Raw genomic sequence first — 17909 nt, forward strand, 5'->3', positions numbered from 1 at the left:
ACCAAATCTGTGTCTGCTCAAGCAGTCGTTCAAGCATGTCATCAGTGCTATTCTATCTAGTCAGAACATCCATCTTGAGCTTGTGTCCTCGAGCACCTATGTCAAGTAGTAACTGCTGCTTACTCATTAGCAAATCATTTATGCTTGTGCTTTGATGGAAAAAGGTCACAAGTTTGCACCCCTTTGCAATGATTTGTGACAGTTTTGGTATAGCTAAAGCTTTTTTCACAACAATAAGGTTGATTCTGTAATCATAACAACCAAATCGAGTTCAATGAAGTAAATCAAAAGCCTTTATCTCATTGGCTGCATTATCTGTGACTCCAGTTGGTGTTGGAAGACTCCATTGCCTCTGAGTGGCCAACAGACTTTCTTTTATATTTTCCCCAGTGTGACTGCCTTCAACTTTTCGTGTTTTTAACACAACACTTTTCAATTCCCAATCTTTAGAAATAAAATGTGTAGTCACTGTGCTATAACTTTATGTATTTAATGAAGTCCATGCATCATGAGTAACAGCTATATCAAGAACATCATGTAGTTCCTCTTTCATTTTTTTCTCAACCTGGTCTTTCTTCTCAGCTAGTTTGGAGGACACTGATTTACGACCTGGAATTTCATACCTGAAAATGTAAAGTTTTTAATTTTTAGTCATGTTAGTCAAACAAGGACAGCATTATATTTAATGTAACATTGCTTAATTTAGGTATGAAAATTCAAAATTCAACACCTTACAGTGTTGACATCTAGAATCAAGTAGATTAAAACTTTTTTGTTTTCTCACTGTCAATTTAAATAAATATTAATAATTTATAGTGTTATCATGATGTTCTTGATATAGCTGTTACTCACTAACTTACTTTGGATTAAGAAGCATCACAAAGTTTCTAAATAATTTATGGTCAACGAGGTTCAGCGGAAGAACTTTGCCAACAGTGAGTTTCAAGAGTACGTTATCAGTTTCTTTCTGCACTGTAGCTGACATCCTCTCCATTGGCTTCTTAAATTGTTCATCAATCTTTGTCTGGCTGGCTGGGGAGGGAGCATCAGCACCTCTTGTTGATCCAGTTGGTTGTGGTCATGATCAAGATGAAAGGCCAGATTTGTAGTATCGCCTGAAATGTATTTGAAATTAATGTTTTTGTATTGAAATAAAAGCACACAACAAATTTATGCGCAATTATATTAAGTCATCTGAATCAAATTATTTTAAAAAATGATACAAGAAAAGGAGGATTTAAATTAATATTAAATTTAAACTGCAGCATTTTAAAATGTGCTCTTTTTATGTTTTTAAATAGTCGCATGTCTCGGAGAACATCTGTAGCAAACCTCAGAGATTACTTTTCCATCATATATGCCTAATAGCAGGATAGTATTTTGATGATTTGTGTATTTCAAGCATGATATTCACATGACATGGAGCTTTATTATGAAAAGAAATCTGAAGTATTTTAATGACAACAACTCATGCTATATAAGTGGAAAGCACAAAGTACACAGACGATTTAATGAAAATAAGTCTTGATTAAAAATTTTAGATACTGGAATGCCATGAAATGTTTTTCCGAAACGACAGTCCCTAGATACATGGTCCATTACATAGACAGCATATGTGTGTGTGTGTGTGTGTGTGTGTGTGCAACTTCACAATTTGTAGCTCATTTTATATTAGGGTGCTCTGTCTCCTAATAATTTCATTTGTCTTTGACGACTATATTTGTTTCCAAATTATCCTAAAAATGTCTAACTTAGTATGGAGTATGGTTTTATATTTGGAAGTTATGAAGAGAATAAATAAGCAGCTCTACTATAGTGTATTGTTTGTTTCTTTCCCAAGCTTTTCCATCAGACATTCAGGAAAAAAATGGTTCTCATTTCTTAGTTCAAGCTTGATTGTTGAACCAACATGATCTTGAACATGGCAAGGTCATAACTCCATTGTGCAAGTGGTACGATGTCCGCCTCGTCATCTGATTAAAAATCACTTGTATCTGGTATTGAAACAGGACTAATATCAATATCCGATCCATTTTCTTAGAATGATCCATTAAACTCTTTGATATCGCTTGCACTGAACCCTTCAAAGTTGCTCGTGTCTGAATCGGAATCCATCTTTGTTTATCTCAACTACACGTGTTTCGTAAAGTTCAGAAAATCCCCGACATTGTGTCTAAATTTAACCTCTCAGCTTTCACACATGTATCAAAATGTTAAGGAAACAGTTCTTTCATTGGTTATGATAATCAAAAATATGTAAACTTCTGTACTTTCAACCAGTCAATGTTTAGTTAACAGCAGTCATGTCCACATAGATGCGACACCAGGGTTTCAAGTACTGCTGAACTATACGCACATAAGCGACACTCGGGTAGTAAACTAGGTTTATCAGCTCTGCATATATGCGTCAGTGGGGTTCAGGAGCTATTTACAGGTGATGCTTAGATGCTGTAGTAGTAAAGGCATATACTGATATTTGCTTGGCAGGAAAATATGTTGCTGTTCAGACAACTTTACTGTCCTTTTTTGTAACATTTTCTGATGGCTCACTGACTGCTTTACGCTTTTCAACCTTTTGGATATTGTAAAACAATTTTATGAATACTGTCTGTGTGATTGTAGGACATTTTGTTAGAACTACCCACTCAAGGATTTTAAATTTTACATCATCCCAATACAAGAGCAGTTGATCAATAGACGTAAATATTGTAAAGGTTGCTCTATTGATGATATCGTTTATATCTTTCACAGTATTGGCTGACAAACGCTGTAATTTCTTAAACAATTATCCAGCTGACTGTCCTCTTCCTGAGGACTTTTTGCATTCGAATCTCGCATGGTCGATTCCTCAGATGTTTCCGCACATTTTTTTTATGTTTCTTTCTCACACTTCTTAGTTCAGTTCTGAGAGCCTTCCCTTCATCTTCCACAGGATGAAGCAGGGTTGGGACTGGATTAGGGAAGACACCAAAAGCAACTGCATTTACAAGATGTTTATTTATAAACGCAATTTAAATTTGAACAAATCTGACACCATTATAAATAAAAAGATGAGGAAAATTATAAAGTTCCTAACATGGAACTATCAACAACAATTAACACAACGAGGAAAAACTCGAAACATGAATTTAACAAATGGAATTTCAAAACAAACATGAATTCCTATCACCAATCAACAAAATAAAAGTGATCTACACCCCAATATAAAGAAAGTCTTGAATGTATCGCTCAAATAACGATTTAGAAAAGATTGTAAATTTGAATGTAATTACGAACCTATCGATTGTTCACATAACGATATAGCAATAGGAATGAATGAATGAAATTATGAACCTATCGATCATTCACACGATATAGCAATAAGAATGAATGAAATTACGAACCTATCTATCATTCACATAACAATATAGCAATAGGAATGAATGAAATTATGAAATGCAATAGTGGAAATAACATGGAACACTATATATAACTATTGTGACGCCCATTTGACATCCAAGATGTTCCGGTTCCACGCGCTCTAGTCAATGGCCAGAAAAGCACCCACGCACGGTCTGCTCCTTTCAGTCTGTTGAAAGGATCCCTCGAGAGCCTTCACATCAATCACAGACCCGATGGTCATGAAGCCCCGGTCCCTCGCACCGAGATAACTAGTATACTCTTCTGATCCAACGTTACTATAACACAGTGTATACGTCACACGAAACCACACCGAGTTCTGTGACTTCACATCAAATTAGTCTACTATGTTAATTGAGTTATAGTTGTTAGTAGGAGCTGGTAATGACTTTGTTAAACATTAAAGGTTAGCGAGGTTAAAATCGATACTAAATCGTTAGTTATAAATACAAAATTTGGTTCAAAACACTATAAAAAAGGCACAATATTTGGTACCATAGAATTAATCCAAAATAAAAATGATGATTAGATGATATCCTTCCTACCATATTATTTTAAGGTGGGTGGTGGCTTGGCTCAGTTTAATTAAAGTGGAGCACACTGTTGATTTCTTTTGTTCTTTGGTAGCGCTGTAGATACCTGTGAATGACTCCCTGCACTGATGATGATGAAAAAGCTTTAAGTCGCCTACCCAAACCGAAATCGCAAGCTCTTAATGCAAGCTTGCGCAAACTGATACATGCAAGCTAGTATTTTGAACCTTGTGGCAAGCTTGCACTGAATAAACTGTCAAGCTTGCAAGGTTCTTTATTGCAAGCTTGCGTAAACCACATAAAATATATTGTGAGCTTGCACAAGCTAGGCGTAAGCTTGAGCAATCCAAAATGCAAGCCTGCACAAGCTTAAATTATGTAACAAGCGTGCGCTAGCCATAGTCATTTTAAGATTAATTTGTGCAAGCTAGTAATTCAGCGCAAGCCTAGGTCCATTGCTATAAAAAAAATATAGCATACAAAAATGCAGTTGCAGTATAAAGTATGTTATTATGTAATATAATCGGCATAAACAGAAAACATGATGCTAAAAAAAATTTGTATTGACTCATAAGCGATCTCAATGCAGTTGCACACTTCTGATTGATAACGTCGTTGAATACAGCATCACTTAGACATGGTTCACCATTTGGCCATTTGTAAATACGCAGAACATATTGTTTCACAGAAGACAAAATTACTGCTGGCATGGGAACATATTGTTTCACAGAAGACAAAATTACTGTTGGCAGTGGAACATATTGTTTCACAGAAGACAAAACTACTGCTGGCAGTGGAATATATTGTTTCACAGAAGACAAAACAGATAGCTTTGTCATCCTTCTTGTTACATGCACTCTTTGCTCCCAAGTGCACTGGATCTTGCCAGCCTATCACTGTTGGAAATCATATCCAGAAGAACAGTAGCAAGTTTTCTTGGATTTCCATTTGCTTTATGATTTGCTTGGGACAGCTGGGCCTGGGTTAGGTAAACATCAGTCGTCCACAAGCTTTATCTTGGGATTTCCACTGCTCTGAAAAATAAGAGATTAAATAAAATGTACACTTAACAGTAATTGCCAAACAAGCCTTTACATTATACAAAATATTCTCACTGATTGGTGTTACTATGTGCTTCATGGAAGAACTCCACTTTTCAGGTTGGGTGACCATCATCAATACAGAATATTGCATAAACTTTTCTTACAAATTCAGGCATGTCAACAAACAAAAAAAAATTTCTCACATCTTTGCTCCCATTCGGCAAATTGTGAAATGTAAAATGATCTGTATACATCATTTTTGAAAATAAATAAAATATGAACTCATTATTTTTGGCACCTTTTTATGATGAAATGTAAGACCTACTATTTTTTAGTACCTCAGAATACATAACAAAATGTCTACACTCACCGTCTGTGATTCCTCCCATGTATTTACTGGTACTGATTCGGCACAGGAATCTTGTTCATCACAAGTGTTATCTTGCATCTGATTTTGGCCACTAGTGTTCTCTGCCTGAAATTCAACTTGGCTAAATAGTAGTTGAACTGGCTTGGGATGAATTGGGGGCTGAACTTCAGTATGCATGACAATCTGGAAAATGATTCCATGGCATTAATCTTCTTCATGTTTGTGAAAGTTACTATTGGAAAAATGTAATATACAAAATTTGTAATCCTCCTGTGACAAGATTATTGTATGGTCAGAGTTAAATTTTCTTCACAATAAACTGGTAATGTAAGGAGGCAAATGTTTCATTTCAACAAGAAAGTTATGATTTTCAATCAGATCTTATGCAAGTAGCTTATTCTGAAATGTACGGCTTGTCCTCATATTAAACCTGTGAAATGTACAACTTGTCATCATATTAAACCTGTGAAATGTACAGCTTGTCATCATATTAAACCTGAGAAATGTACAGCTTGTCCTCATATTAAACCTGTGAAATGTACAGCTTGTCATATTAAACCTGTGAAATGTACAGCTTGTCATCATATTAGACCTGTGAAATGTACAGTTGTATTCATATTAAACCTGTGAAATGTACAGCTTGTCCTCATTAAACCTGTGAAATTTAAAGTAGTCTAATGCTGCCAAGGGCTTTGCATTTGCCAAAAAGAGTGGGGTGGTGGTGGCTTTAATAATTATGTCTCCTTGAAACCACGTAACATTTTGCAGAATGTGCACCAAATATGAGTGACTTATGCATTTTTGATTTTTAATAATAAAGTATCGTTATGTGATGACTTGAATCTACCTTGGGACAAAAACAGCAATTTTTTCAGGTATGAACGTTTGATTTTTTTTAATAAAAAAAATACAGTATGTGTGTGGTTATAATTATGAGTGCATTAAAAACAGGGGCAGCCCAGTATTTTACCTGAAAAAGTAGCAAATGTAAATTGGTATGAAAAGATAAATACCTACTTCATTGTTCGCTCTCATCCCAAAGCTTCTTTTGTCCTGGAATATAACAATGCTGTATGAAAAACATTGACTTATGTTATGATGGATTAATTATTCAGTTCCTTGCATTTTTTACTTTGGAAAAGAACTTTTTCTCTATCTATTTATTTATTTAAGTTTATTAATCATGGATTTGGTACTCACATTATCGATTTCACATTAGTCCATTGCCTCAACTTAAACATATTGAAAATGTTCTACCAAATCCTATTGAATTAATGCAGGTCTTACTATTAATAAAATAGAGGAATCATAACTGGCAGAAAAAGGAAATGTGTAACAATTTCTTGCTCTCATTTACTTTACCTCTATTAAAAGGCCATGGAATGTTCTAATCTGCCTGATTTGGTCTGAATATCAGTTCAACATTCCCTGTATAAGAACTTACAGCTTTAACTGAACATGTCTCCACCAGTTATACTAACAACCATAAACTTATCACTGGGTGAAAATGACAATCAGATTAAAAATATATCATATCCTACCTCAAGCGCACTGGTCAACTGCTTTAAGAAGTAAATTGTTATGGGTGTTGCGGCAGGTACACCTGGAAAAAATTAAACTTGATCCTCTGCAGAAAGAAATCCAAAGAATTTGTCAAGTTTCACACAAAAGTGCAATTTTCTTTGTGGCTAGAAATATCATTGTAATATAGAATAATTTACCTTTAAAAAAAATGTCAAAGCATTAACATACTTCAGTCTTCAATTAATCACCTGAAATATTTAAAAATTTTATATTGCTCTTTTCCAAATATGACTTTAACAATGTAGAAGGGCAGGGCATTAGGTTTTAAATTACGATATCATTTGAATTTAACACCATTTTCAACACATGATAGATTATTAAATGGCAGTTATTGATGAAGGAAGAACCTGGTGAAAACCACCAACCCATGGCTGGGCATTAATTACTGATACATTTAAAATTTCTATTAGCATACGTTATATGCCTAAATGATAATATGAGTAAACAGATGTGTTAATTTGTTTTACCTGGTAGCATTGTTGCGCCCGACTCAAGCATGTAAACTTCTAGTTTCAGCCTGGACACTTCTTCCTTTAATTGTCTGTTTTCATCTTCAAGCACTTGATTTTTCAAGTGCATATCATTATATTGTTCTTGCCGTGTTTGTAGCGTCAAATAAGAATTACAGGAGACCTGTAAAAATCTTCAAGAAAGAATTAGTTCTGAGGAGGGATATATGGCTGAAATGTAGTGTTTGCTCCATATAAATCTCTGCATATGCTGTCAAGTCATATCTTGTTCTCTTGCCTAATTCTGTGTTTTCATCTCCTGCCTCACTGAAAATTAACTGTAATGCAACGTTACATTTATTACTCTTTGACGTATTTGTGCTGAGTGTAATACTTGTTTTTCTCTCTCCAAATCGAGTCTTTTCCCGCGTGCTGATTTCTCTTATCTCTGTATGCATTTCCAATAGATACATGTGATCCAGAATCTGAAATGCCACCGAGACATCTATTCAGTACTACCTCTTCTAACTGTTTGTTGACTACCTCTAATTTGTTTCTAACTCTTTCTTCCTTCTTTCCTCTTCAAGTATTTCATTATCATTTGCTGTAGAATTTTTTGTCTTGTCCTCCTTCCTTTTTCTCTTGTCAGATTTATCAGTTTGTGAAAACAAGGGCTAACTAGTCCTGACACAATGAACCGAGTATGGATTAATTGCAGTTAGTTAAGGCCTTAAAGAGGAACATTTTATTATGATCTGGCCAATTTGAGAACCCTTTACTAACTCACTGATGACTAACAACTAGGTCCAAGTTTGAAAGAAAGGGCAGAAAATTATTGAGGCCAAACATAGGAAAATATATTTCAGTAAATTACAGGTAGTAAATTCAACATTCTTCTTCTGACTCACCTGCTTTCTTGTTTGAGGGTTCACATCTATCAAAATTCTGACCAAGTTTTATGACAGTTGGATGAAACTGTGGTTTTTATGTAAATGAAACAAAATATAACAAATCTCAGCAGTTGCAATGATTTGTTACATTGATTTAATATAATTGATGTATTAAGCTTACTGCATTGGGATGTTTCACATTGCACCATCTCAGCCATCAGTTGCCTGTCTTTCATCTTCTTTTCAAGATGTTTCTTCGACTAAAAATAAATAAATAAATATTAAAGAAACAGCAATGAAAAGCATTGGTTTCACATATTCAAATTAGTATTTTTCTCTGGGTGTCTGATATGAGCATATACGATCTTGTTTGTGGACCTTTCAAAAAAACAACAAAAATTTATATGCATATATATAGTTCTTTCAAATGCAGTCAAATTTCACAATTAAACAAGACTTACCAAAGTCGCAGTTTGATAGGGATTTTATGAACCTATAAGTGCCTGAGGTCCCCTTATCTTAGATTTTGAGGCCACTACAAGGCTACCATTTTGCATAGTTGTTCCCCCTTGGGAATCATTGCGTTTTGTTGCAACCGTGATGAAGAAGAAATCTTTGACCTTATCAGCTAAACGCCGCTTGGCTCTATTTTGCAATATTTCTTGCATTAGTCCATTCCCTGTATTGACAGGATACCTTTGGCTTTGTCCCGATTATGCCATTGTGCAAAACTGTGCCAGAGATGACACTCAAAAATGATGAAACAATAAAGTACGGTACAGTTATGACTGTGTACCCAGCTGTAAATTTTCCGAGGTTTCCTAGGTAACCCTGGACAAATGTTCCTAGGAAAAACCTCGGAGTATTGGTTACTGTCCGAGGTAAAAGTCCACTCACAAAAACTTTTTGATACCTGAGGTCCAAGGTTTTTATACTTAGATGTCTGAGCTTGTCCTAGGACGTACTATCCGTGGTTTCCTGGGACACCCACTAGCATAAAGAACCAGCAGATCAACAATTTATATCATGAAGCAAATGATTACATTAATATATTTTAAATTTTGTTCATCACAAATGAAATTTTCGAAAATATCCAGAATGCCCATTATGTTTTTAAAATGCTAAATTTTACATTTTAGTTTGAAATATTCATCCATTTCCATACTTACTAACCCCCGAGAGGTATAATTACTTATTGCTATTATAAATGGCAAAAAAAGTGTAAGCTATATATTAAATGCCAGAATTACAGCTCAGAGTGCTGTATATCATAACTCTCATATTCTTTTAAAGTTTGTAATGCAGTGTTGATTTGTCCTTTCTCCTGATTAGACATGTTTTTAAGTTTGAAAAAATCCATTTGCTGTAATACGTCATATAACGTCCACACCTCAAACCGTGAAGTGTTTCTCTGACTCTCTTTTCTTTAAAAATATAGACTGGTTTTCAAACTGACTAGCTCATGAATAAAATGAATCAGTGCTTAAGGCAAAGTTCACTTAGGAAGTAAGCCATGTTTTCTTGGAAATTGGTTGTATACAGTTGCTAATAGCTAATAAGAAGGTACTCTTGTGCTATTATTATGCAGCAGTCACCTTTTGAAGAATATTCTCAATTTTTAAAGTGGAATTGAAGAGATGATAATAAAAATGACAAAAAAAATTTAATGCTTTGTGTTAAGTTTATTTTTTAATTTAGCAAAAAAAGTGTAATCCATAAGAGTCTAGCAGTAAACATAATTTGCTGGGAAAAAGCATAATGGTTGGCATCTATGCATTTTAATCCCGGTTTCTTGAAGGCTTCAGTACTTCGCTGATTTTATTGTTAATCATTGCATCCTTTACATATGGCCATTTCTTTTGGATCAATTCTGTAAATAAAAAAATAAATATATATAATGTGATGAATTGATAAAACAATTAGTACACATATAACATTATTGTAACAGTTGTAGCCTTTAATTTATAAATCATGTTTGGAATCTTTTAGTTTTGAATTTAATTTTTTTTAAAAGAAAACAAGGTATTAACCCTTAAAACACTATTTTTAAAAAGTCTTCTTTTGACATTTGGGAAAATCGTTTGAAATTGTTGATAAAAAATATACTCAAGATTATATTCTGTACCTGACTAAATGCCTTACAAGTTCATCTCAAAATTACAAATACTTACCATAAATAACCTGGAGTTTTGTTTGATCCTCTATAGCTGGCCTAGCAAGTGATGTTCTGTTTGCTGCAGATCCTGTCAAACTCCTTCCTTTGATTTCCCCCACAGTATACAATTTTCGGAAAAGGAGTTTGGCTACTTTCCCAAAGTCATCTGCAGCCTCAACATAGCTCCAGAGTTGATCCTAAAATAGTAGCTTAACTTAACAGAAATGGAAATTTTTCAACAAAAAAAATACTTCATCAGTTATAAATATCTACATATTTTTTACGTCTTGGGGATATTCATACTTCATGAAATTTAAATGCACCTTTGTAACACTGTGGTTATGCAGGATGTTACAATATGGTGTCTTAACCAACAATTATTTTTTGCATGTGAGTGAAAATACAGGTCTAATCTACCATAACTGATCTCAAATCAGGTGACTTAACAGGTCTATTCTATTATAACTGATGACTTCAATCAGGTGGCTAATACAGGCCTAATCTACCATAGCTTACCACTTATTAAGTGACTTATATAGAATTTAAGGAAAGTAACTGGTGCAGGTCACATTTAAATTTCATACGAAGGGAAATTTTGAAAACTTACTAATACTTGGGTGACCACTAACACAGGCTAGTGTTCAGACAAAAGCACATCCGCACGCGCACGCATAAATAAAACCATTTTATACTTTCTACAAGCATCACTTGTAATTACCATGCTAGAACAAATACTGGAATGACTGCATGCCTGACTGTTTGAAAACTGGGATCGGTGGGCCTAAGTACAAAATAGGGGGATAATTATGTTCAAATCAAGAAATTGCGAAGCTTGTGCAATTGTCATGATGTCTAATGATGGGGAAAACTTGTGTGAAGTATCCTTCAGTTACATACGGCTGTTAGAGATACGACTGATTACAAACAAAATTTTAACCTTTGGAGTGTTTGCAAAAAGGGTGATGATATTGGTAAAGTGAAAACAGAGTTATGGAACTTATGAAGTTCATGCTGTTTATTGATGGAGAACACTTTTTGAAGTTTCATTCAGTTATGTAGCATACTAAAATACAAGCTTACATGCAACTGGGGATGCCAACAACATGGTTGAGTGCAACATCTAGTTCTACCTAATCTTCAAATAGTCGATCTAATAATGAAAACGGTCATAAGACAATTACTTTTTATATATGTTTAAAGTTGGAAAGCTGGAAAATAGAAGAATGATGCACTACATACCTTTGTATAATTATTGTAGACAGAGTCCGGATGTAGAAGATTAGAAGAGGACTTCTGAAATGATACCATATAATTTTAAATTGGTTTTAAATTTCGTTTGCATAAAATGGGTACACAGAAGGAAATTTACCATTTATTAAATATAAAGAAAACCAATATTTCGCTGGCTGATTGTTCTTACTAGATTTAAAGCTTGCCTGTGTACTTAATTTAAACAAGAACTTGATCAATAACTCTATTTTAAGAACTTGATCAATAACTCTTATTTTGAAATAATTCACTAGCTCACCATTTTAAATCGTCAAATTAAACTGTTCTACAAGCATACATGGAAAATAACTGATATTAAATTATATCATTGTTAGCAATATAAGATCTGGAATTCATTGTATACCTGTAATGTACAATCCTCAAGTGAGTTGCTATGCTCAGCCATGTTGATGAATGGGACAGTTGAATCTGTCACGTTTTCTTCACAGGTCAAGTTGCTGCCTGTGCACCCTACAGCCACATTTGTTGGACTCTCATTCTGGTACCTTACACCAGAAAAGCTTGAGCCAGGACTGCCAATGTTTTGACCCATACCTTGCATATTGTGATACTGAAAAATATGCATGTTTTTTTTTTTTTACTTTTAAAGCTATGGCTTCATATTTCATTAAGGTTACTGTTATATATGTGGTATTAAATTGGCAGAGAAAGACAACAGATCTAAGTGTAGAACTCTATTTTCAAAATTTTAAAATTTGAATTGAAGGAAGAAAAAAAAAATCTGTAATTGAAAATGTTCCATTTTATGGGTTCCAATAAAACTTACCTGATGAATCTGCAATACAAAATCGCTTTGCATCACATTTACATATTGCCATAACTGATCTAGCCGGGTCTCTACGTATGCCTCCAAGTCTGCAACCCTGCGTTCAGTTTGATAACTTTGGTTGTCAACAAATGCACCATTGGGTTGGTTTAAAGATGCCAATCTTGGGTGTTGATGCAAATAGTCAGGGTTGTTAAGCACATTGAAAGCTGAACCAACCACACTTGAAGTATCTTGCCTATATAAAAAAACATTTGTGGTGATTAATATAGTGGATAGGAATAGTGTTGGAAAACCAAAGACTGATATATGATGGTTATTTTGTTTTACATGGTTATATTTTATTATTTTTTTATAAGCTGATTAAACAAACAATTTTATGGGAGATAAGTAAAAGTAATAAATGCATTTTTTTGCCCTTGCATTTAATGTTGGCTTTATAAAATACATCATCCTGAATAAGAACACTGTGAGGATCATTATATATTTATATGATTTTGGAGAATTTTACAGATCAAGAGCAAACTAGGACCATTTGTCAAATGATACAAAAACAACAGTGTCAGTGATTAAACACATCTCAAGTGGAACTCAGTTTTGTGTAAACTGCAAGTAACTGACCAAACTTTCTTACAAACCCAACTTACTCGTTTATTGCAAGTCTTTGTTGCAAGTCCGACTGCTCTCCCATCAGATCGAGCTCAAGCTGTCGCTGTGCTTCAGCAGCCTTTTCTAGATTGATCTGCAGAGCATACAAAAGTACATGTATTATATGCACAGAATTTGTATTGGTACAATAAAACAGGCCTTTAAAAAATGGTTGATTTAAGTTGGAACTATTTTAAGGAGACGCATGATCACATGGTACTGCACGTACCAATTTTAATACTGTATTCGGTAAACGTTCATCAGAATGTTGTGGAACGAACATTTCCCGTTCACACTGTGCATTGTGCGAAATTACTGTGGGCATTTTACTTTTACTTTATGTTAAAAATAATATTTAAACTAGTGTAATCAATCAAATATAAAATCCGGATGCACCACTTTAATATTAAAAATTATTCAGAATTACTACCATACTATTTCATTACTGTATTCAATCCTTATAGATATTACATGAAGCTTGTTGGTGAAAGTTTTTAGAAAATCTGAAATTGTTGCATCTTAATATTACCATCGCTTGTTTTGGTGTTACTGTCTTCGTTTGTTGTTGTTGTGATGCCTTCTTGATCTGCTTTGGTTTTGCCTGTTTTATTACTTTACATCTGTATCATCTTTATTTCTTTCAATCCTAAATTAAAAAACAGCACACGATCAATATCTTCGATGTCATGTTTACATATCAATTGGACAAACAAAAGAAATCAAATTTAATCAGAAGATTATTTCATTTTTGTCATGGATTGATGCAACAAAAATTCACATTTCTTCAAACACCTGCAGGATTGGATCAACCGACTCTTAATTTGGATAAATCCTGTTAAAAGATTTTAGAGAAATAAGCTTATATTTGCACTAAATGTGATGAACATTAACCAAATATAAACTTTTTAAAAAGAGCAAAATATTACACTTGTTCTGCACATTGCATAAAGACTTTGTTAAGACTGAAAATAAATCATATTTACAAAGTGTTTAACCATACCCTTTTCCCATCTCCAGTTCCATTTCCAACTGAACCTTTCTTGCCCCCTGGTCTGACAGCTTTGAATAGTAAAACCAAATACATGTAAATGATGATGTTAGAGGTAGAGTATTAAAACACTAGTCAAAATAACTCAATTTAACGCATTTAATATTTAGGAATAAATAACTAACTACATAAATGGAATGGTATTATCATTCTTGGGAACACATCCAGGTAACTTTCATGAATTTTATTGATCTCCTCTTGCCTACACCTATCTTTGAAAGGGAAATACTGACATTTAAGTCAGTATCAATTTATAATTTTAGTTTATTTACAATATAATAATTATTAAATCTATATTAGATTTATTTAAAATCAAAAGATAAGAAACTTAAGAAAGATTAGCAAAGGTTTATAGTACCTTCAAGCGTTTAGTTGGTGGTTGATCTTGACTTTCTTTATGTTCTTTATCTTTCCTTCTTCCTGATAATGTTTCAACTAAGGTGTAGAACAGAACATCATTGTCTAATACACCCTGCATCTCTTTTTTCTTGGATTCATCTGCAAGATTTTTTAAATTAAAATTTTAACTTGTTAATCAGAATAATTGTTTATTAAATGAATTTATTTATCCTAATTCCTAATAGCGAAATTTGGGACTGTCCATAAATGACATCACGCACCTGGGGGGGGGGTCACACTTGTGACGAGGGGGAGGAAGGTATTTAAAAAATGTGACATCACATCAAAATGCGCTACTTTAAAAAAAAGTACCACTTAAATTTTTGATTGCATTCTGGGGAGGGGGGAGCAGAGCTTTGTGACGTCATATTTGATGGTCTGACTTTTGTGACCATGTGTGACGAGGGGGGGGGGGTCAAAAATCGCGTGACGTCATTTATGGATGGCCCCTTAACTGTAATGTGCATATATATACACACATTTTTTTTAGCAGTCCGTTTTCTTCGAGCTTTCTCATGCTGCATTCCAAATATCATCTCTACTTTTTTTCCTTAACTATTGAAACAGTTAATTACTCAAAACCTGTAAACAAAATTCTTACTAAAATGCATACTTTCGATCATTTTTAATGATTGCAACATAGATCTAGATCAAAATAACAGTAGCTCTATAATTAAAAAAAATTGTGTATTAAAATGCACTTTCTTTTTCACGCATGTTAGGATGGTAGACAATATACGAAAGACAATAAAAGTACATGTCTTTTTCTAATTTAATGTAATACAATAAAACAGAAATGAACTTACCCCCAATCTTTCCAATGATCCCTTCCGTTATTCCAAAACTCGGCAACTTCGCCGACACCAAATCCCCAGCTTTGTATTCTTCTATTGCTTTTCTCGGCTCAACAATATTTTGAAGGCTGAGTACATTTCCAGTAATCGGATTGTCATTTTTCCATATGAATAACCCAAACAACTTCATGGCAAATCTACTTTTCAATGCAAATTATAACTCGTATGCTTTGAATGGATTGCTTTCAAATTTATATGAAGGCGCGAATGAGATTTATGATTTGGTGAATCGGCTGCTGCGATTGGATAGTTCCAGCCCCTGCTAATTACAAATTTGCATGAAAGTTCAGCTGTAAATTACTGGAATCGCGAAATTTTAAAACTCTAGAACAACACTTATGTACTGACTCTGACGCTGGACCATTCACTGACTCATCACAAGACCAATTCCATCTCATGATATCCCAAGGCACGTACAGGGGAAATAAAAGTAAAGCTTATTTCTTCTGGGGCATAGCAGCAGAGATACTGATAACAGTGCTGGGACTGAATGAGTTAAGATTATATCTTTGTGGGGTTTAGTAAATGTAATCGTCCTCTGCCTCCTTGAATTATATCTATTGCTCTTGCCCCAAGTAATTGGGTTGTGGAGGAGTAAGTGGATACATGCTGTAACAACATATTATCCCTTGAATTTCCACTGGAATCGCACATTCAGATTGTGCAGGCACTACAATCCTGGCAAGCATTCTAGCAAGGCTTATTTTCTGTTTAAGCTCACTTTTTAAGGCAGACACTGTTAATCCACTATACAGGGATATTATTTTTGAGTTCAAGTCTATTGTAGCTCTCTTGCTTTTTAAGAAGTCCATACCTTAAATAAGGTCACTGTGTATATGTTTAGAAACATGTAAACTGTCTGTAACTGAAGTCGGTTGATTTTGAGGTCAAGAGTTACACATCCAAGAGGCTTTTGTTGATCGCCACTAACACCATTGATGTAGGGAATTTTGAGTGGTTCCAATTCAAATTTACTGTCCAGACGCTGCAGTTGTCTACATGAAATGCATGAAAGTGCTTCCTGTATCAATTAGTGATGTTGTTTTTGTGTTATTGATAATCAATGTTAAGTGATTTCTGTTAATGTTTGATGTGTTTGTATCCTGTCTGCTACTGAGATTTGATTCGGGCATTTTCTTACTGTGATGGATTTTTAGTTTCTCGTGTCATACTGTTGACTGCGTCTATGAGGCTTTTTCCCATTTATGGTATTGTTAGCCATTTGCTGGACATCTCTGCTTTACATGACCAGGAAATCTTCCACTATCACAAACCTCTGGTTGCTGCCTTGTGCGGTTGTTCCATTGTCCACTTTCTTTCAATGAATGCTTGAATTCTGGCTTGGATGACACTGCCACTGGCATTGCGTTAAGTTTTTCTTTCAGTCTCTGAATAGCTGCCACAAGTGTTTGTTTCTCTTTAATGCTGTCTGTCATAGTGACTTCAGTGAGTCTTGCACTTTGACGGAGATCATCAACCGTTTCTGGATTCTGTTGTAAGACGAACTGTCGTATATGTGGCTTTAGTCTGTTGATGAAGATATGCTCAATTTTTGTCTCTGGTAGTGCCATCTCAGTTCCTTTAGCAACTATATTTGCAATAAAATCTTCCACTTTCTCGTTTGTACCTTGTTATGTTTGATACAGAGCTGCAATTCTCTGTCACTGCACTCTTTCATCTGGCCCATATCGAATGATAAATTCTTTCTGGAGCACGCTCAAGTCATCCTTTGATTCCGTGCCAGTGACATATACCAGCGCAATGCATTATCTGTTAACAGTAGAGGTTGCTTTTGCCTTGCTGTCATTTAGTCCCTTAGTTATTGTAAGAAGTTTGAATCGTGTCAACCATAACTTTGCATCTTGGCTTCCATCACCAGAAAGAAGCGGCATGAGACTGAAGTCTGTGCAGCTTCTATCCATTTTGAAGTGGTATAATCACAAAAAATCAAATACACATAAGGAACTCGAATGAGAAATTTCCACCCAACAGATCACTTCATAAAGTTGTTGAATAAAAGTCCAAAGAAAGGTTCTAAAGATGAATATACAAAAATATGTTTCTTTAATAAATTTGATAAGTGTGTTTGAAGATGTAGTTTGGGATATGTTATTTTTCCTCTTGTATCTATATGGTCCCCACCCCATTCTGTGTTGTGTGCATTGACGTCCCCACATATAATGCTATTAGTGCCCTTGTCTTCAAATAAATCTATATAGTTTTGAGTGGGGTTAGCATTATTTGCCCCATGGTCATATGTATTGTAAATGTTCAATTTTTTGGTCCTATTTTGACAGTGATTGTTTGATATTCTATAAGGTTTCCTTTTAAGTCAATGTTTGGGTTTATTTATATCACCTCTGAGATGTTATTATGGATGTAGATGGCTAGCCCTCCTCCTCTTTTCCCCATTGTTCCTGTGTTTGAGGAATTTTGTGTCATTGGTTATTTTAGGTGCAGTTTTACTTGTTACAGTTAAGT

At 34.4% G+C, this 17909-nt stretch overlaps 2 protein-coding genes across 3 annotated transcripts; both read right to left on the minus strand.

The window, feature by feature from the left end:
• Positions 1–7133: 7133 nt before the first annotated feature.
• Positions 7134–14528, minus strand: LOC149796026 (uncharacterized). 2 transcript variants are annotated; one of them, XM_089965942.1, is made up of 6 exons: positions 14128–14528; positions 13657–13773; positions 12057–12717; positions 11663–11716; positions 10440–10620; positions 7134–10138 (listed from the first exon to the last, which is right to left on the minus strand). In XM_089965942.1, exons 3-6 carry the CDS (start codon positions 12276–12278, stop codon positions 10047–10049), a joined length of 549 nt encoding a protein of 182 aa, XP_089822068.1. In that variant the 5' UTR covers positions 12279–12717; positions 13657–13773; positions 14128–14528; the 3' UTR covers positions 7134–10046. The 2 variants fall into 2 exon arrangements, with proteins under 2 accessions (XP_089822068.1, XP_089822070.1); XM_089965944.1 differs by having other exon boundaries at positions 13657–14528.
• On the minus strand, positions 13123–15558 carry LOC149796027 (uncharacterized). The gene is made up of 3 exons (XM_089963916.1): positions 15381–15558; positions 14534–14673; positions 13123–13221 (listed from the first exon to the last, which is right to left on the minus strand). Exons 1-3 carry the CDS (start codon positions 15556–15558, stop codon positions 13123–13125), a joined length of 417 nt encoding a protein of 138 aa, XP_089820042.1.
• Between the last annotated feature and the right edge of the window lie 2351 nt (positions 15559–17909).

Source organism: Sinohyriopsis cumingii, chromosome 7, assembly GCF_028554795.1.
Source record: "Sinohyriopsis cumingii isolate HCF-2022 chromosome 7, ASM2855479v2, whole genome shotgun sequence".
Lineage (NCBI taxonomy): Eukaryota > Metazoa > Mollusca > Bivalvia > Unionida > Unionidae > Sinohyriopsis > Sinohyriopsis cumingii.